General features: G+C 50.0%; 5 protein-coding genes across 5 annotated transcripts; 3 read left to right on the top strand and 2 right to left on the bottom strand.

The window, feature by feature from the left end:
* Positions 1-838: 838 nt before the first annotated feature.
* N7471_013630 (cation diffusion facilitator family transporter) lies at positions 839-2,558 on the bottom strand (the record flags this gene model as incomplete). The annotated part of the gene is made up of 9 exons (XM_057286349.1): positions 839-1,150; positions 1,216-1,295; positions 1,376-1,607; positions 1,664-1,872; positions 1,904-1,984; positions 2,045-2,192; positions 2,248-2,292; positions 2,344-2,393; positions 2,477-2,558. 9 exons carry the CDS (start codon positions 2,556-2,558, stop codon positions 839-841), a joined length of 1,239 nt encoding a protein of 412 aa, XP_057129674.1.
* A 563-nt stretch (positions 2,559-3,121) lies between these two features.
* Positions 3,122-3,542, bottom strand: N7471_013629 (DUF4396 domain-containing protein; the record flags this gene model as incomplete). Its single annotated transcript, XM_057286348.1, has 2 exons — positions 3,122-3,324; positions 3,389-3,542. The coding sequence occupies 2 exons, from the start codon at positions 3,540-3,542 to the stop codon at positions 3,122-3,124; spliced, it is 357 nt and encodes a 118-aa protein (XP_057129673.1).
* Positions 3,543-4,091: 549 nt separating this feature from the next.
* On the top strand, positions 4,092-4,414 carry N7471_013628 (uncharacterized protein; the record flags this gene model as incomplete). Its single annotated transcript, XM_057286347.1, has 2 exons — positions 4,092-4,194; positions 4,263-4,414. 2 exons carry the CDS (start codon positions 4,092-4,094, stop codon positions 4,412-4,414), a joined length of 255 nt encoding a protein of 84 aa, XP_057129672.1.
* Positions 4,415-12,129: 7,715 nt separating this feature from the next.
* On the top strand, positions 12,130-15,702 carry N7471_013627 (heavy metal translocating P-type ATPase; the record flags this gene model as incomplete). Its single annotated transcript, XM_057286346.1, has 1 exon — positions 12,130-15,702. The coding sequence occupies one exon, from the start codon at positions 12,130-12,132 to the stop codon at positions 15,700-15,702; it is 3,573 nt and encodes a 1,190-aa protein (XP_057129671.1).
* A 3,176-nt stretch (positions 15,703-18,878) lies between these two features.
* Positions 18,879-19,243, top strand: N7471_013626 (uncharacterized protein; the record flags this gene model as incomplete). Its single annotated transcript, XM_057286345.1, has 2 exons — positions 18,879-18,930; positions 18,987-19,243. 2 exons carry the CDS (start codon positions 18,879-18,881, stop codon positions 19,241-19,243), a joined length of 309 nt encoding a protein of 102 aa, XP_057129670.1.
* Between the last annotated feature and the right edge of the window lie 753 nt (positions 19,244-19,996).

Here is a 19,996-nt window from a genome sequence, read left to right as displayed (position 1 = left end):
ACATGGAAGGTATGTTTCCGAGGAATGTGGACTCAACTCTGGTGCACAGCACGTTGTGAGAAGCAGGGTAACAGGATTCTCTGACAATCCGTTTCTCCCTTACGTACACCTAGCCCTAGACTTGAGTGGGGCGGGGCAGTGTAAATACTGGCCTTTGTGAAGAAGGGCAAGTTTTCAGATGATTCTTGAAAAGGATGCTGATGACGAAAGTCCTAACATAGATATAATCCCTGTGGCGTGGAGAGGCCAACGTTTTGTTGATGTTTGACAACAAAACCTTTCCATTTCATGAGTAAGAAGCTATTCACGATTTATCGTGGTTACCAGTTTAGCTTCGTCATGTCGGTTTTCAGACCTACCAGTTGTTACTTGGAAACTTTATCCATTGGATCGAAATGGGGACTGAAATGTAAGTCAGCAATGACTGAACCTTCAACAGCTGAGAGTTTCGCTCTTGTTACAACCCTGGTCTTGTTATATTTTGTACCTGAAATAGCGCTATTTGTGTTGAGATTATGTCTCGAATGCTCTGTCATTTGCTTATGGTTTTAAAGCAATAGTAATATAGATATGAAGCGAAATAGTGACCAACTATCGGTTGCGTCTTCAGTGGACGGCATACTCCTCAACGTCCAGTCTTAATGATGGCATAGACCAATGCTATGTCATTTCTTGAATAAAAAGCCATTGTATTCTAGCCCCAACGGAGGCTTTACCTCGATATTAAGCTGGCACATAGACTGAGCGAATAGATGCCTCGCCGGAAATTTACTCAATTATTTCCATCCTTCTTTTGTACAGCCCGTGATTTCACATGAGTCTTCCCCGTAGAGACAACTCATTGGCAGCATGATAGATCCTCACAAAGTTTCCCACAGATTAGCTGGCAATTTGTCGCTAGGCTTACCCTTCCATCTCGATGATTCGCCACCCCAACCACTTCATTTCCCTTGCGGCCTGGAATGGTCTCTGGCTGAAGGGTCACCGAGTGGATACCATAAGCGTGAAAACACTCATTCACCGTCTTAGCCAGCTTATTGAAATCAGTTTCATCACTGGTCTCATCGAGGACAAGGTGTGTGGAGGCGAGAGACTTCTTCTGGTTCAGGCGCCATATGTGAAGTTCATGGACAGCGGCAATTCCAGGGATCTGCAACCTCGATAGTACCAGCAACAAGTAGTTTACGGGTTGGTCACGAAGACCGGATTACTTACCTGCTCTAGATCATGTTTGACATCGTCATGCTCGACGCCTTGAGGGGCACTTTGGAGTAGAATCAACCCGCTCCGTTTCACTAATCGAAACGCCAACAACTGAGTAATCGCAACACGCAGGGATCTTGATGAAATCGAAGGGGGTTTCTGGGTGGCTCACCTAATGGCAAAGAGGAGGCAAAGATCATGATCGCGATAGCCATACCGACGGCAGGGTCCGCATAATACCGACCACTGTAGTTGGCCAGCCAAATGACTAGTCCTGAAATGATTACACCGACGTTGTTGGCACAGTCGCCCATGATATGAATAAAGACACCCATAAGAGCAAGATCAAAGTTCTTTCGTGGCTTCCAGGATGCGGCATTCATGTGGTGTTTGTGGGTGATGTGCTAGAAATATCGCGATGAGAAAACAGATTAAAGAATAATATATCGGAGAGACTGACCTTCTCGTTGATAAGGGCAGCGTGCTCTCGGGCCACTTGAGAGTCATTGTGATCATTGTGACCATCACTGTCATGATCCCCACGCTCATGTTCATGTTCATGATGATCATGACCATGATCTTGCCCGTGGGTGTGTCCATGATCATGTTCGTCACCTCCATGGTCGCGGTCGTGGTCATGTTCTGTGAAGCCTTCGTCAAATTCATGCCCTTGGGGATGATATGTGGGAAGACGCTTTACCGTGCAAGAAAGTTAAACTAATCAAGTTGAGGCCGAATCCTACACAGCCAATAATCACAACCAGTTTTGGATCATCAACTCCTAGACAGCACAGAGGAGTTAGCCACATATATCGGCCCAAGTCTGCTCGCGGATACACACGCTCCAAACTGATAAACCGCTCGATAGACTGCAGGAAAATGCTGATTCCCAGACCAAGCAGTAAAACGCCGTTGAAGAAAGCACCTAGTAATTGCGCTCGTTGCCAGCCAAATGTTAAAGAAGGAGGTGCTGTAGCTTTCTCTGAGACCTTTTGATTGTCAGCACAACTGAGGGCGGATCATATGCCATCGAACAAAACCTACGATAGCAGCAATGAGAGCAATAACAAAGCCAAAAATATCACTCAACTAGAAATAGTAATTAGTTTGTTTTCATCGTCCAAGTCAAGGCGCACATACATAATGAAATGCATCAGCCATAAGGGCCAGCGAGCCCGTGTAGAAGCCAACTAGACCAGGTTATGTTAGACCTCTGTTTTCTACACAATAAAATTCCAGAATTGGAGCGAGTTTAATCTTAACTCTTGATTACCTGCTATTTCCGCGATAAAGAATGACATAGAAATGAGTATAACCGCGCTCAGGCGTTGGATTCGGGTGATCTTGAAAGCCATCTTTGGCGAATGATGTTTGAAAGAATGACGGGAAATCGAAAACAGTGCACGAGTAGACCAGTTGTGCGGAATTTTCACATATGGCCATATATGACCAAATCCTCCATTGCCCCGGAGCACGGGAAAAGCATTACTATATCGGGAAGGCGAAAGGTCCGAGATCCTGACAGAATGTCCGAGGCATGGTGTCATCGCCAAGAAATTACAGATACAGTTCAGAGACCCACCGTGATAGAAAGTGGGTCTTAATTTCTGATCATACGATACTTGTTGAAATTCCTGGAGTAGCTAGGGGACTCGACAAATCACATGAATAGCTGGGTACGGACAATTGATTTACTTGGATAGGAAGGACTGATCTCCGAAGTAGTTTAGGCGTTCAGCTACGGAATTTCGATTGCCATTGTACTTTTTTTCTCGTGGCAAACAATCGGCGAGAAAGAAAATAAAATTGTATTCATTCATTCTGAAGGCTCAATGACACGCCCGTCCGTACTTTCGCAGACGTAAATAGCTGTACGGTAATGGGGCTAGAAACCCGGCTCCGATCGATAAACCCGCCGCTATCCAAAACTGCGGATCCTCGAAGTTGACCTGACCCCCGTCAAATGATAGTCCACCATGTTCTCGGCCAACTCCATAGCCACCATGGAAGTCATACTCATGCCCATCGCAGTGCGTGCCGCCATGGGCCACGAAAGCTGGTCGGCACCGCGCCGAAGAAGAATTGTTTCGAGTATGATTGAAGTCGTGATGCCGCTTGCCACTGCATTTCCAATCATTAGCTACACGTGTCTTTCACCGCTTAATGGGCCATGGAATGAACTCACTGGAGGCCATCATGATATTTCCCATGCCGAGCTCTGGGCAGTAGGACTGAAGCATCCATAGGGCAGAGAAATCGCCGACGGTGCAGCCCATGAGACAGCGCAGAGTATTGAGACCGGCACGCTTCCACGCCGGCCTATTAGTCCAAACCCCCATTTTCCAAGCTGAATGGATTGGCTGAGAAGCTCTGATTGCCGGCCCATTGCTGTCAGCTATAGAATCAGGATTTTTTAACGCTGACTTCTTGCCCGAACAACAGGACTGGACGGCTGACGAGCTCGAGAAGGCGCGACGAAAGCCAGAAGAGGTCGCTCGCGCCATCAGCCTAGAATGAAGTAGAAGCCCTGTTCTATACACCATGTGGGAGAAATTGTAGCGAGATGGTATGTGATGGAAGTGCATGAAATGATAAAAGCCCAACCCGAGTCTAGTTAAGTAGCGTCCGAGTTGGTGGTTGTGGTTGGTACGAGAAACGCACAATTCGCGCAACGGGTCGGCTCCACGATCCAGTCAGACTGAATAGAATGCCATGACATAGGAAAACTCAGGGGGGCTAGATATCTCGAGAAACATAAAAGGGAGGTCAATGTCCTCGTAATTTCCTTGATTTCAACTCTTCTCCCAGACTCACTCGCTATCGTTGTTCTACTTTTTTCTTCTCTCCATCTTCGCTCCCTTGTCCTCATTCAATTTATCAACTTCAAAATGTGCTGCAGCACTTCTCCGGATCACGAGTACAAGTTCAACGTCCAGATGGCGTGCGGTGGCTGTGTTTCTGCCGTCCAGGAAGCCCTCAACGCACTCAGCGGTTCGTAACCCAGCCTTTTCATTATACTGCTCAATTTTTTAATATTTTCTGGATATTGCGTGGCGCAGGAGTGAAGAAGCTTGAGATCAACCTTGAAGAACAGACCGTCTTCGTTGTGGCTGAGCATTGCCTTTCTTTTGAAACCGTGTTGGGTGCCATCAAGGCGAAGGAAAAGAATGTCCGCAGCGGTGAAGCTGACGGAGCTGCTCAGACTGTTTAGAACGGGAAATTCCGCCTTGATTGCCTTGCGGGGTTCATGTATCACCTAATCTTTATAGAGCTCTAGTTCTGGTAGTACTTCTGTCACCTACGATACATTTATGCCTTCCACTTGCTACCAGTAGTTCAAATTCACTCAACCGCAATGTCTTATAGGATCTGCATCTATCATTCATATCCACGCAAAATTAGCCAATTTATTGTAAGCATTGTGTCAAAAGCCAAGGTTGCAATACCTAGTTGAAACAGAGCACAATACCCGGACTTTCCCCGGACCGATGCCATGGTAAATGGCATACAAAAGTGCTTATTACTAGTTAGCCATCATGTCCACACAGATTGTTTAAATAGTGGATTTTGTCAGTTTTGGTCATCCAGAGAATTGAATATCTTCGTGCCATACCATACATTATCGTACAGCCATATTTCTGTCAAAAAAAACATATATCTCTTGGCATAACGAATTCTTGGAATATCTCCACAACCACGCCATTTGGCAACGTATCGTAAACGGGAAGTTTTCAATTACTTCCGGCGCTACAATTTGACCCCAAACTTGAGGGTGTCAGTATGCCAGTGCCGGCGTCCGCGTGGCCAACCCTGGTCTCAGGGACGGGCCGCACGGCACCCGCCGACACCACTGCCAGACTTCTGAACGCCAATCACGACACCAAGCAGTTGTTATCATACATTGACAAGCAAGCTGGGCATCGTGTACCCACCCAGGTGCTACAACACCTCAAATTGCTCGAGGAGCTCACTGGGGACCTCCTGAAGAACCCCCTGGGCGCCGATTGGCGTGCAGAGTTTTCACAGCTGCGTCAGGAGACGCTGGAGATGCGGAAAGACCTCACTGCGGTGCGAGCTGCAGCTGAGAGACACCTGCCAGTCCGGATGAGTACTGGCAGCTGGGCAGACGTCGCACGAGGGGCACCAGCGCCAGCGCACCATCTGTCCTCTCATGGTTCAACGTCCTCGGTGGCGGCGGCGGTGAGTGATATTGCCGCGGACCGCGCCATCACCGTACGGCTCAACGACCCCGAGGCGGCAAACCGTTATCGACGAGAAACACCCGTCGAGATGACCGCCAAAGCTAACCGTCTGCGCGAGCGTGCAGCTAAGGCCATTGGCTCTGCGCCACTGGCTTCAGTCCGGTTCCTGGCGGCTCGCTAGTTGAGGTCGGGTGATCTCCGCTTCACAGCGCGCACCGCTAAGGAGGCTGAGATCCTACGGGTGCACCGAGAGGGCTGGGTGCACTCTCTAGGGAGGAAGGCAGAGGTACTGCTCCCAACCTAGGGTATCGTGATACACGATATCAATGTTCGCTCGCTAGGGGTGAACACGCCGCGCATGGAGGAATTGCGGGGCGTGTAGGACAAGATAATCAGCTAGCTAATCGCGAACAACGGCCCGGACTGGGGAGAGGGGGCGGAAATCACTCGGCTGTCGTGGCTTCGGGCGCCCACGGGCAAGACGGGGTCGTTGGTGGCTGAATTCACATCTCCACTGCCGGCCAACGCCGCCATCGACAAAGGGGTCTTCTGGGACGGGAGCTGCTTAACTGCTATGATGTACGATCGAGCAATCCGGGTACGTCAGTGTCATAACTGTCAAAAATATGGTCATATAGGAGCCACCTGCCCGAATCAGTCTCTAACTTGCGTCCACTGTGCCGGCGAGCACTTGTCTCAGAAGTGCAGCACTAAGGCCGACGGTACGCTGAAGGAAAACAAGTGTGCCAATTGCGGGAGCACATATGCCGCGTGGGCTAATGACTGTCCGGACCGGGTGCGAGAGGTCGAAAAGATGAAGGAGATGGCGAGATATCGACCACGATATCACCCAGTTCTAGCACACTTCTCTGCCAAGGCACCATCTCCGGTGATGCAGCCGTCACCAGCCAGTTCGTGGGGCACTCCGGCCGGGCACTCATCTTCAAGCGAGGGCAGCGGCACCGAGAGTAGCGACTCGACCACTACTGAGAGGGCTGCACAAATTGGGTATTCGACTAGTCTGCAATCTAGTTAGTGGGCGAAAACAGGGAAAGAGGGGGCCAGCACTTAATCAGGGGCCATGGTGTCTAGGAGCGGCCTCCAGCGGCGGCAGTAGGCTATAAGCGAGCCTGTAGTGTCCATGAATACTGCAGAAGACTCGATCTATCCAACAGAGGATGCCATATAGGCAAGCCAACTGGATGGAGTCAGCCAGTCATATCTGCACGTAGGAGGGATCAGTTTTGAACCGGCCATATCCACACATGCCGCCAAAGCAACAAAGAAACTAAAACCAAAGACCAAATCAGTCAGCACGGCGAGCGTAAGCTCCCGCAAGTCAAGGAGGTTAGTGGAACTCACGGAAAGGGCTGCAGACGCTACAGTTAGCCTGCCGGACGTTCCCACCTCAGAGCTAGCACACGACGCTAGCTACAAACCATCAATAGTCGGCAGCTCAGCACTCACCGAGATCAGCGATAAGATCTTTAACTCATATAATCCACGGAAACGACGACACACGGAGACCGAGACAACCGATGTCCGCTTTGAACCACGTCTTCGACGGAACACCCGACACAGCGCCAAGCCCACCAAATCTATCACCTCTCAATGAAAGAGTTCACCATATTCTAGTACAATGTGAATCGATCTAAGGACGGGGTCATGGCGCAGTTCCTACGTGATCCAAAAGTGTTAGCCGCGGATATCATCGCCATCCAGGAACCATGGAAGAATCCCTTCCAGGATAGCACGCACCACCCCGCCAAGGGGACACACGAGCTGCTATGGCCAGCAGAGACAGAAATAGGCCAACGGGCCAGAGTTTGTATATATATATCGAAGAAATTAGCAGGGTGGACTCACTACGCGCACTCCGGAGACTTACAGGAAGTGAGGATCCGCAGCGGGGTAGGGGAAGTGCGGATCTTGAATATATATAACGATCAGGTGACAGGGGACGGTTTAAATCTCCTCAAGAGTTTGGTGGAACCGGCGAGAGAGCAGTCAGGCTTCTCGTACATGATTGTGGGCGATTTCAACCTACACCACCCGGTTTGGGGAGGCGACGACGCAGTGGAGGATGCTAAAGCAGAGGATGTGTTAATACTAATGGATACAGCAAACCTAGAATTCTGGACGGAGCTAGGTGTGCCAACAAGGATAAACGCGGTGAGCCAGACCACGATCGACCTGGTCCTGGCGTCCCGAAAGCTGTGTGAGCGTCTAATAGCATGCGAAGTGAGCGAAGACACACATGCGGACTCAGATCATCTTCCAATTGTTACCTGGGTTGATCTGGGAACGCAGAGCGTGGAGGAAGCTCGCCGGCGCTGCTGGAAGACAATGAACATAGAGAAGTTCCTGGAATTTGTGTCAGCAAATCTGCTGGGCAATAGGGGGTTATCAGACAGCAATATAGGGCTAAAGCAAATCGACGAAGCTGTTGAACATCTGCTCAACGTCATATAATAAGGTGTACAGATCTCCACTCTGTGGGCCCGCCCCTCGACATGGGCTCACCCAGGGTGGACACCTGAATGTATAGAAGCAATCAACACTACCCGAAGGCTCTTCCGGCGATGGCGTGATAGTAAGGACGAGAGTGATCACTAAGAATACAAAACAGCACGTAATATGAAGGGCAAAGTGATTGGCAAAGCACTCAAGCAAGGTTTCCGCACCTGGATCAGGGACACCGTCGAAGACGGCCCGCGGGGCCTTTGGAGAGTATCAAAATGGGCCAGGAACTGGGGAGGTGACTCCGGCGGCGCCATACCAGCACTGAAGAAGATGAATAGCCAGCTGGCAGAGTCGAACGAGGAGAAAGCCTAGGTGCTGAGGGAGGTCTTCTTCCCGCGGCCCCCGGATGCTGACCTGGACGATATCGCCGGAACCAGAGTGAAGCAACAACTTCAATTCCCACCAATATCAGAACAAGAGGTAACTGACGTCATCCGCCGAGCACCACCTGATAAGGCACCTGGGCCAGACGAACTGCCAAACAGAGTGTGGAAGCTGCTTCTCGTATACAAAGATTTCACCCGGATCCTTACCTCAATATTCGATAGCTATGTTCGTATAGGGTACAACCCTCGACACTTCCAGGAATCGATCACAGTCACACTACGGAAAGGTGGATAGCGGGACTTCCGTAAACCAAAGTCCTACCGGCTAATCGCCCTTATGAACACTCTCGGAAAACTCCTAGAAGCAGTGATCGCTAGCCGGATCTCATGGGCTGTCGAGGAATACCACTTACTACCAGACACACACCTCGGGGGAGAAAAGGCATCTCTATGGACCATGCAATCCAGCTGATCCTAGACCGGGTGCACTAGGCCTGGGGTCACGGTAGGAAGGTAAGTATGCTACTGCTAGACGTCTCTGGAGCGTATGACAATGTCTCTCACCAACGACTACTACATAACATGCGGATGCTGGGACTGGGACACTTCGTGCCATGGGTGCAGTCATTTCTCACAGACAGATCCACACGCATCAAGCTCCTAGGCTTCATCAGCGAGCTTTTCAATACAGAAACAGGCATCCCGTAGGGCTCGCCAATATCTCTAATCCTCTTTTTGCTATTCAATACCCCATTGGTATAAGGATGCCATATCCGAGAACCAGATGGAGCGGAATGCCATGGATACGGATGGGTGGATGATATGGCGATGATTATGGAGTCATAATCGTATGTAAGAAATGTGGAGGTTCTTCAAATTGCCCTTAGCAAAGCAGACATATGGGCACGACGACATGCAGCCAAGTTTGCTCCAGACAAATTCGAACTTATCCACTTCACCAACCCACGGGAGCCCCCAGTACCGCTAGCACTGATACCACAGAACCGTCAAAATATACCAGACATTTACGATATCATCGTGGAGAACCCTGGAGATGACCAGATGCTAGTGCAAGCAGCCGATCAAACAATACAGCCATCAAATTCCGCTAAATACCTTGGTATCTGGCTCGATAAGACACTACAATTCCACACACACTATGTAAAGCTCTCCGCAAAGGGAAATAGTAGCCTAGAAGCCCTCCGTGGCATATTAGGTTCCATATAGGGTGCCCCGCTTATAGCCATGCGGATGGTCTATCAAACGGTGGTTGTGCCACAAATGCTCTATGGCGTGGCGGCATGGTATTCCCTAGCTGCTCGGATAACAACAAAACCCGACGAAAACCGAATCATCAACATATTCACAGGCATCCAACGACGGGCGGCAATCCTCATTGCAGGTGCTTTTAAAAGCATGTCTGCTGCTGCATTGAATATAGAGCTCTATCTACTGCCAATCCGGCTACAAATGCAGCAAATCATCGAAGAAACAGCCATACGAATCCAAATAGGTGCCAAATGGGCACAGCCAGAGTGCCTTACCGCACGACAGGCACGCCGGTCCTAAGATGCCAAACGTGGCGGCCTTTCACCCCTAGAAGCTCTCTAAAAGAAAGGCCAAGTTCTCGAGCGCCAACCAGGTGTTACCTAGGAGTCAAGAACGGCCTTTGTCCTCGCACCGTGGGAACCAAGGATACGCTGTGTGATTGAGGACGCAGAAACAGCGATTAAGTCACACGATGCTATCCAAACCAAAGCCACCTACGCGGAGGTTGAGGCTGCAATCGCAGAGACAGAACCCTATCTATTTCTAGCCCTAGCGCCGAGTCCCCTAGTATTCTTTACAGATGGAAGTGGGTACGAGGAGCAGATTGGGGCTGCCGCAGTGGCCCCTCATGCGAAGCCCCTAGTATTCAAACGCCAGCACCTTGGCAGTTCAGAATAGTCCACAGTATATATTGCCGAGCTCTCTGGGATAGAGATGGCCATCTATCACTTCAGCGAGTTACACCCGCAAACCCCTCGCGAACTGGTGATCTTCGCAGACTCGTAGGCCACGATCCAAGCAGTGCAGAACCCCAAGCGCCCATCCGGCCAATATATCCTCCATGCAATTTATACCCACATCCGTGCCCTCACGCCTGGCCTCTCGGTCACGATTCGATGGATCCCCGCACATATGGGCGTGAGCGGCAACGAGCTGGCGGATGCTGCGGCGAAGGAGGCAGCAAAAGAAGGGGGAGCGGACACAAGTGCGGGTGTGGGGTCGGAAGTAGGTTCTTCCGGGTCCGGAACATACCCTAAGTTGCGGCTCGCAACTACTGCCAAACGGCAAGTTCGAGCCCGGATCCGTGCGGAATGGGCAAAACAGTGGGCGAGGGAGAAGACGGGCAAGCCAAATCAGAGGCTGGTCGGAGTGCCGAACAAGAGGGTTCTAAAGCTATTCGAGGGCCTATCGAAGCCGTACACTTCGATTCTGGTGCAGATGCGGTCAATGCGGATTGGCCTGCGTCACTTTTTGTACAAAATCAACGAAGCGGAATCGGACCGGTGCAGCTGTGAGGAGGGTTCTCAGACACCGAGGCATGTCCTCCTCCAGTGTCCGTTGTATACTGATCTAAGAAAGATATTCATGGAGAAGGTCAAGAGGACGGACCTAAAGAACCCGATGGATTATGAGGCGATCTTGTCTCACCCGCAGGCGACTCGCTACGTCGCCGAATTCATGTTATCAACTGGTCTTCTCGGACAGTTTCGGCATTGCAATGTCGAACCAGAGCCAGACAAAGACACTGAACCAACACACCGGGATTGACCGGAACGGGCAGGGGGTGAAGACGATGCGTATCCAACGACGAAGTGAGCGACAACTGAGATGTTGCACATGACAACAGCAAGAACATACGGAACCACAATCGATCGAAGCGGGGTGTGCTACTGCCAGCGGGGTAGAAAGAAGTTGATTACTGCAGAAGGAGATCTACAGGAGGATATCGGGGATATCAAGGAATAAACTGCATATTGCATATCGCGTACTGCATAGCGATGCGTCATTCTTTTGAGCGGGATTTTACATTACTTTGTTTGGCATTTGGGCTTCATTTTTACCTGTTTAGGTAGCGCGATACCTATCTCCTTTGTACACAGTCATTCTTTACTGCGTGGGTTACGGCGTTTGGGCATATTCTTGCTTCGGACGGACGAAGCGCCTGCATTGCCACTGCGACTCTAGCTAGGCAGCATCAGGTTAATAGAATATCATCATCATCATCATCATCATCATCATATTTCTGTCACATTGTAATAATTCATGTATATCTAGAGAGTCAGGAAAAGTGGATACTACCAGCTACAATAAGATGAATGCTGAGAGTGCTGACCGGTTAGCTTGCAATGGGGGACAGCCTAAAACTTCATTGGAACGTTAAGTATATCGGGGTCTGCTATCGCCACCCGAATGGCATCTCGGAACAAAGCGTAATTGAAGATCTACCACGAGGCCGTGAAATTTGCTAGAGAATCTTGAACACGATGTGTCATCCCGACATGCAACGCACAATTCCCGCAGCCAAATTAGGGTTTTCGGACCCACATGGCTCGGACTTTGTGACTACTCAATCCAGTCAATGGGAATTTCTTTGAATTTGCGTGAATATCGCGTTAGCGTCACGGAGTAAATGTTCTTCTTCATTCCATTTTGAAGAAGCGAAGAGTCATCATTTTGCCTCTGTACGAACGCAATTAGGAATGCTCATAACTCTATATATTTCCCTCTTCCACCGTATTGCCCACCCTCTTCTCATTCATATCCACATACATATTTTTAATCTTTTGGGACTTCAAATTCACCTATTTCTGCTCTACTTCCTGAGCATGAGCGAACTACTATCTCCGCCTCAATCGAGGCTTACCACTATTCTCGTGGACAATCTACACTGTCCATCCTGTGTTGCAACCGTGCAAGAAACTCTGTCCGCACTCAGACCTGCTCCGTTCTCTGTCGCAACGTCCATCGTCCTCCACGAAATCAAGGTCGTCCATCCCATCACTCTGAGTGCATCTCGCATCGCACGTACCCTCACAGATGCCGGCTTCGAACTAGACAGCGTTTTGCCGTCAGTCTTCCATGATGGCAACATCGAAGCACACGACTACACCTCTAAGTCGACCTCCAAGAGCAACCGCGACCATTACGATGTCCATTTCCAATCAGAAAAGCATATCCGTCAATGTGAGGCATGCAAAGCCCATCTGGCCGCCCCAAAGACGGCGGAACAGGAGTTGTCGCCCATGGGCAAATCGACGGCCACGCTGTCTAGCGACGAATCGTTGATCTCTGTCATGGACGATCGTCTTACTGGAGTGAAGTATCGCATCTCCCTGGCGATCAGTGGCATGTCGTGCAGTTCCTGTGTGGGGAAAATCACCGGCGCCTTGCAAGGCCGGCCATGGATCCTGTCAATGGATGTGAACCTTTTGACCAGTAGTGCAGTCGTGGTCCTCGCTGACAGCGCACATACGGACGAGATACTCCAAACTGTCCGGGAATCTGGGTACGAGGTAGAGGTGGTTGACACCGAGGAGATTCGACCCCAAATACCCAATCCACTATCTGCGCTGGTGGACGACGCATGGCGCGCGTCTTATATCATCGAGGGGATGAGTTGCAGCTCTTGCGTTGGCAAGGTCACCGACACGCTGAACCAGCATGAATGGATCACTAAGGTCGATGTCAATCTTGTGTCCGGCAGTGCCACAGTCGAGTACCTTGGCAAAGATCATCTGGAAGACATTGCCAAAATAATCGGCGAGCTGGGCTACAAGGCCACCCTGAGTGATGTCGAGAGTCAGGTCTCATCCAACTCGTCAATTTCGGAGCGCGAGATCCAGATTCAGGTCGACGGCATACATTGTGAACAGTGTCCCCAGAGGATTGTCGATGCCTTGACCAGCGCGTACGGCGACGAGGTCGAGCTGTTAGAGCTGCCCACCTCCCGACAGCCCCGGCTCAAGATTCGCTATCTTCCCGAGATACCGAAACGGACTATCCGCGACATCCTGCGCGCTATCGCTGACGTTGATAAGGCCTTTACAGTGTCAGTGTATCATCCGCCTACTTTGGAGGAACGTTCACAGGCCATGCATCGTCGACACCAGTGGTCTATTGCCAGACGCTTAATCCTCGCTGTTCTGGTCGCGATTCCCACCTTCGTCATCGGTATCGTCTATATGTCGTTGGTGTCTGCTAATAACCCCGGAAAGAAATTCCTGAATGAACCGATGTGGGCTGGGCAGGCAACACGAATGGAATGGGCTCTTTTCATCATGGCCACCCCTGTCTATTTCTACTCTGCCGGGCTGTTCCACCGCAGGACGATGCATGAGCTCGTGGCCCTCTGGCGACCAGGAAGCAAGACTCCGATTCTTCGCCGTTTCCTCCGCTTCGGAAGTATGGATATGCTCATGTCCTTAGGTACTTCAATCGCCTACTTCGCTTCGATTGCTGTTCTCGCCATCAATGCCACCCAACCAGCGGACATGATGAAAATGCACCATACCGAAACATTCTTTGACTCCGTTGTCTTTCTAACTATGTTCTTGATGATTGGTCGCTTGCTTGAAGCATACAGCAAGGCGAAGGCTGGTGACGCAGTGGGATTACTCGGCAAATTGCGGCCAACTGAAGCGGTTCTGATTATGCCGGCCCATGCAGACCAATCAGAGACCACATCTACCGTTTCAATTGACCAGCTGGAGTTTGGGGACCTGGTTCGAGTGACCAATGGCGCCTCCCCGCCCTACGATGGAACTATCATTACTGGAACCTCCCGTTTTGATGAATCAAGTTTGACCGGCGAATCCCTTCCGGTGGAGAAGTCGGTTGGCGATGAAGTGTTCTCTGGAACTATTAATCAAGCCAATCCTGTCACGATCAAGATCACTCGTCTCTCCGGTGACTCGATACTCGACCAAGTTATCGGTGCCGTGCGAGAGGGCCAGATTCGAAGAGCCCCCATCGAGCGGACAGCGGACCTTCTCACAAGCTATTTCGTTCCCGTCGTGACTTTGATAGCTGTCGCCGATTGGTTGATCTGGTTGGCCCTTGGCCTTTCAGGCCGACTGCCAGAAGCGTGGCAAGATGGCCCTGGAGGATGGGAGTTCTGGTCGTTGCAGTTCGCCATCTCTATCTTTGTCGTTGCCTGCCCCTGTGGAATTGGACTCGCTGCCCCGACAGCTCTGTTCGTGGGTGGTGGATTGGCCGCTCAGCATGGTATACTTGTCAAGGGAGGTGGTGAAGCATTCCAGGAGGCCAGTCAGCTCGATTGCATTGCCTTTGACAAGACTGGCACGATCACTGAGGGCGGAGAACCATCGATTACTAACCATGAGGTTGCTCACGAGGGCAACAACATCGCTGACATCTGGGGCGCGGTTTTGGAGCTTGAACAGAGCAGCAGTCATCCTATCGCCAAGGCTATGGTCGCTTTCGCCGCTACCCAGAAGCCTTCAGCTCTGAAGACCGTCTCGGCAAACGAAATCTCAGGCAAGGGTCTTAAGGGTGTTTTCACACTTCGCGACCAAGACACCAAGACAGGTCTCGATGTGATCATTGGTAATGAGGCGCTGGTGCAGGATTACAACATCGTCCTCTCCTCAGTCAACCTGGACACACTCATGACATGGAAGCAGGAGGCTAAATCCGTCGTTTTAGTTGGCACCCGTGCTCAGGCTGCCGATGCTTCCGTCCCCTGGAAATTGTCTATCATGCTGGCTGTCGCCGATCCGGTCCGACCAGAGGCCAAGGGTGTTCTCCACGCCCTTCGTGACCGTGGAATCGATGTCTGGATGATCTCCGGAGACAATCCAACGACTGCCAACGCCGTTGGCAAGATCGTCGGAATCCCGCCTGATAACATCATCGCAGGCGTCCTGCCAGAGCAAAAGGCAGAGAAAGTGCGCTACCTGCAACGCGTCCTGCAAAAGCCGGGCCGTTCTGGTTGGTTCGGCAGCCAGTCAGTCCCCAACAGGAAGCGGGCGATCGTGGCCATGGTTGGCGATGGTATCAATGATTCTCCCGCACTGACAGCTGCCGACGTTGGCATTGCCATTGGATCCGGCTCAGACATTGCTATCTCCGCGGCTGAATTCGTGCTTGTCTCTTCCGGTCTGACATCGCTTCTGACCCTCATCGACCTGAGTCGCATGGTGTTCCGCCGGATCAAGTTCAATTTTTTCTGGGCTTTAATTTACAACTGCATTGCCGTGCCTGTGGCTGCCGGTGTCTTCTATCCCATCGTGAGTAACGGAAAGCATGTTCGTTTGGACCCGGTGTGGGCGAGTCTTGCCATGGCTTTGAGCAGTGTCAGTGTCATCTGCAGTAGTCTGCTTATGAGGACTCGGTTGCCTTTGGTCGGCTTCCGGAGCAAGAAATCGAACAAGCAGTAAATGGTGGGAACGGGGTTTTTGTAAAGTTTCGGTGACCAAGTCGTCCTATGTTGTTATATAAAACATATTAATAGTCGGAGCGTTTAATGTATTGCATTGCCAGGCTACTTAAGGAAGCTACTCCAGTGATAGAGCCCCTGCTGTCCAGTCACTTACGAGATCTAGTTGGTAGCAGGAAATGAAGGATGCGGTTGCCTATTCTAATTGAGGCCTGTTAAAACTCATGCCTTCGTTTTTGAAACCATTGTTTGTACTTTGTGGCTGGCTCCTAGAATTTGTGAAGTTTTAAACACTAACCAAGATGCAGAGCAAATGATACTCTCGCAAGTGAAACAAAATGCGCTAAGGGCCGGGGCCGCATCTATTGCTGGGCAAGCGTTTTATTTCCTGGATCTGCCACTTGGCTAAACCATGTACATAATCCACCTCTGAGTAAGAAATGAAAAGGTGGCGCTGAAGGCGGCCAGTCTGCGGTATAGTAAATAAACAGGGAGTTCGGAATGGTCGGATTGCGTCTAGCCCAGCTGCGCCTACGAGGCGCTCTAGGGCCTGCTTGGTGGTCTCCGCTTCGAAGCTCCTAGGGTCGCAGGTGCTATATCAAATCACTATCCTAATAATGTGAACAAGTATGAAGATTCCCTCTTAGCTTGAATGTATCTAGTGTTAGTATTTTGTGCTTCGCCGTGCTCCGTAGTTCGCTACGTATAGGACCTGCAGGGTTTTACCTTGGTGGTTCGCCCCGCTCGCCCTCTAATTGGTACCCATACAGACAGGCGCGACCCATCACTGCCTCCAGAAGTCGGTCATGAATAGAAACATGCGGAACCGAAATGCATTTCCGATATCTCGGGGGCTGTCATTGCGTCATGATTCAGCCGCGCGAAAATCCACAGTAAAATAGACGACTGGCGGAGTCTTGTTTGTGCTTCCAGGAGCACTGGGGCCTTCGGCCTCGTCCAAGATAGCTTGGTAGTATTGTGCTGATACGTTCGCTGATTATTCTCAGATAACCACCTTTGGCGATGTACGGGTGGTGGTCGGTGTCAGAAAGTTGATGTCAACGTTTACATCAACGTTGAACATAAAAATCACTGAACACCAACAGCATGTGTGTTTTGCGCCCGTAGAAAATATCTACTTGAGCTATGTTAGTTACCTTCTCACTAGCGTGATTTGGCTAAATTTCACAGTTCAAAATCGATTCTTCATCGGCTGCGTTGGTTCAACGGACAGTAAGGGTTGCCTTATGGTTGGAAGCAGATCTTAAGCTAGCTGGCAAAAAAACACAGTAAGCTCAACAGAAACGACAGAAAATAGGGGATTTGTCTTCCAGTGGGAGTGTTCGGTAGCTTGTCAATCAACAGCAAAGAATGTGTTCCTCGAGTATCGGATACTTTCATAGGATCACTATCTGGCTTGAAATATGTTATGCACAATCTATCGCCCGTCCTGGAGATGATGATAATATACTGGCCCCGTTTCACAGGACAGTAAATCCTAGGAATACACAAATGATTCCTAGAGCTGCTTTACTACCAAGTATCGGAGACGGTTTCCGTGGCCGTCGATCTCAAGGATAGAAATAGTGCTTCTACTTGAAACATTCTTACCGAGAAAGCGCCTATAAGGATTGCCGCTGAGGCAACAAAACATGAAAAAGGCACCTGGAACGGCTCACTATCAGCTTGGCCATTCTTTGTTAAGGCAGCATTTGTGTGAAGAGCGCATAGCACATATAAATTTACCGTGCTCGGAGATTGACCTGCTTCACCATTCTGCTGCTATTCTTTACTTTATTCTACTGTGTTCCCTTGGCCGAGACCTGCCTCACCATCTTACATTCGGTAATTCACTTTTTGCGGATACAAAATGCATTGGTTACTGTCGCGGCCATGATTCGGATGCGTCTTGTCATTAGTTCCCTTACCAGCACCTGGCTAGCCCTTGCCAGTCTCAGTTCTGCCACTGTACACTTTACGGTCGCCCTACGAGACCGTGCAAAATCCGACCTCGTGACGCCGAGCGACTCTATTTTGGACCTCACGTTTCAAAACCTCATGGACAACGTCGTCGACGGCATGGTGATTGCGGCCCTGGTTTCAGCCCTGTTTTCCATCTTCGGGTTAATCCTCGTGGTCTACCCGAAGTGGCTACAAGAGACCTGCACCGCTCGGTTTGCTACGGTTGCATTCAAATCGTCGTGAGCATGATCGTGCTCTCCTTAGGGGGTTGGATTGCCAGCCGCGCCCACGGCTTTCAGACATTATTCGAGCTGTTTGACAGCAAGGGCCACATTCCATTTTACAAGATTATGTATTATGGAGCCGTTGGCCAGGCCGCTTTCGGGTCTTTAGTTGTCATCATGCCTTCCGTCCGTTTAGTCGTGCGTGACTTACGTGGTCACTAGCAGAGTACGCGCACCGAGCTACAAAACAGTCAAAGTAGTGGTTCAACGTGGTTCCAGAGTGGGGCTGTGAAGTAACAAGACAGGGAGGATTTCGAATAAAAAGAATCGCAGAATTTCGTCATGATTTTTGGAAGAGTGAGGGATGGAAGGGGAATTCAGAGCCATTAGAGAGATGCGAATGATAGGTTCATGCAACGTAATGCACTTATTACACTGTAGACTCGCTAGGCATCTCTCGATTTGACTATCCAATTTATCATGGTCCATCTAGAGCAGTATTCCCACGTTGATGTTTATCCTTGTGTGGCTCAATACAATTATCGGTAATGATTGACGGTCTGCTCTGTGTAAATAGCCATCAACCTTGGCTTTTGGAAAGACTTCAAAAGCTGACACTGGAAACATGCGAGTCGCCAAGGAGCCACATAGCCTTTGGAAATCATACGTAGCTTGTAAGACTACTACCCATATTCACTATCAGGAGACCAGTCACGTTCCTGTAGACGGCTCTATCAGTGCAAGGAATGTACACCTTAGCCCTAAGAGCTCATTTATTCCCGGAAGGTTTGATATGGTTTCTGGGAGTACAGAAGCCGCTTTCAGGAGCCATATAACCCCCATGAGACCTCGGGGAGTTCTGAAATAGCTCGGAGCCAATTCAAGTGGCGGTATCAAAAGGCTCTCCCGGAGGAAGCCGCCGCTGCGCTTCCTGGAACTCAATTGACTGTAAATCTTACCGATTCCACCACCCACTTGTTCTTCCAAGATCATGATGGTAATATCACTGAATACCTTGGCGGTTATGATACCTGGAATAGTACGTGTGGCTGTTAAACCATTTCGCTGGACCTTGGACTATTTCTAACATCATACACAGCGAAGAAGGTAATCCTTGTCAAGGAGAAGGTTGAAATTAATACTCCTCTCACCGCCGCCAATTCTCGCATCGCGAAAAAGCCCTATGTCTTTTATGCGACTAAAAGTGCTCTTTTCAAGGTGATGACTTACAACAACAGCAAATCATCTGAGGTTGTGGCTTATGTCCCCGGCACCAAGTTGGGCGCTATCGGTTTCGGTGGGAAGGTCCACCTCTTCCAGAAACCCCCTCGAGCACCCGACAATTATTTGAACTAGAGTTTATGACGGCAGCGCTTGGAAGTTAGGCTTTAAGGTCATTTCGTAGATGACTAGTCCTTTGTAATAGATATCATGGTCAATGACTATATGGGTCATTGTTATTGAGTTTTGCCCTTCAAGGTCTCGTGTCCAACTATATCGTTTTATTGTGGAGTTCTTACCATTATGCAGTGTGCTTCCTTCATTTATTTTTATTTTCTTGGAGTTCAATCCGCCCACAGGATGTATCAACAGCCGTGAAACGTTGACACCCCGTCACCAAACCCAACGAAACTTCACCAGCGGCCGCATGTGCCTCATCTAAAATCAGCGCTGATCTTTGTGATCGCACACAAATAGATAGCACAACTACCCAAATGGTTCTTGCTCACGAACACTCAACAACGCTGATCCCTCATCAAGGCCCATCAACATGGTAGGCTTGAGAATCGCTCGCTTGCAAGGCTGAGACTACACCATTACAAAGTGCTTGAACTGCTCGCTTTCGATCCCACAACATCAATGCTTGCTCATCGCAAATCTGCAGAAGGATGTCGCTGTCGCTTGCTAGCCACTCATTTAACTCTTGAAGCTGTCGCTGCTCATCCTCAAGTCGTATCTTCTCGGCAGACTTGAGGACGTAGCATTTCCACAGGCAAAAGTACAAGTCGAGCAGTTTGAGGGCTGGTGTAGGCAGGGCGTCGTTGTGGTATAGTAGCTTCATGAACTCCGCCGTAAGGGAACCGGGTTTGCTCACTGGAACATATGCAG

The sequence above is a fragment of the Penicillium samsonianum genome (assembly GCF_028829775.1).
Source record: "Penicillium samsonianum strain IBT 33392 chromosome Unknown utg000009l_segment0_segment0, whole genome shotgun sequence".
Taxonomy (NCBI): domain Eukaryota; kingdom Fungi; phylum Ascomycota; class Eurotiomycetes; order Eurotiales; family Aspergillaceae; genus Penicillium; species Penicillium samsonianum.
Note: the sequence above shows the minus strand (reverse complement) of the source record. Positions and strands in the feature narration are given on the sequence as shown.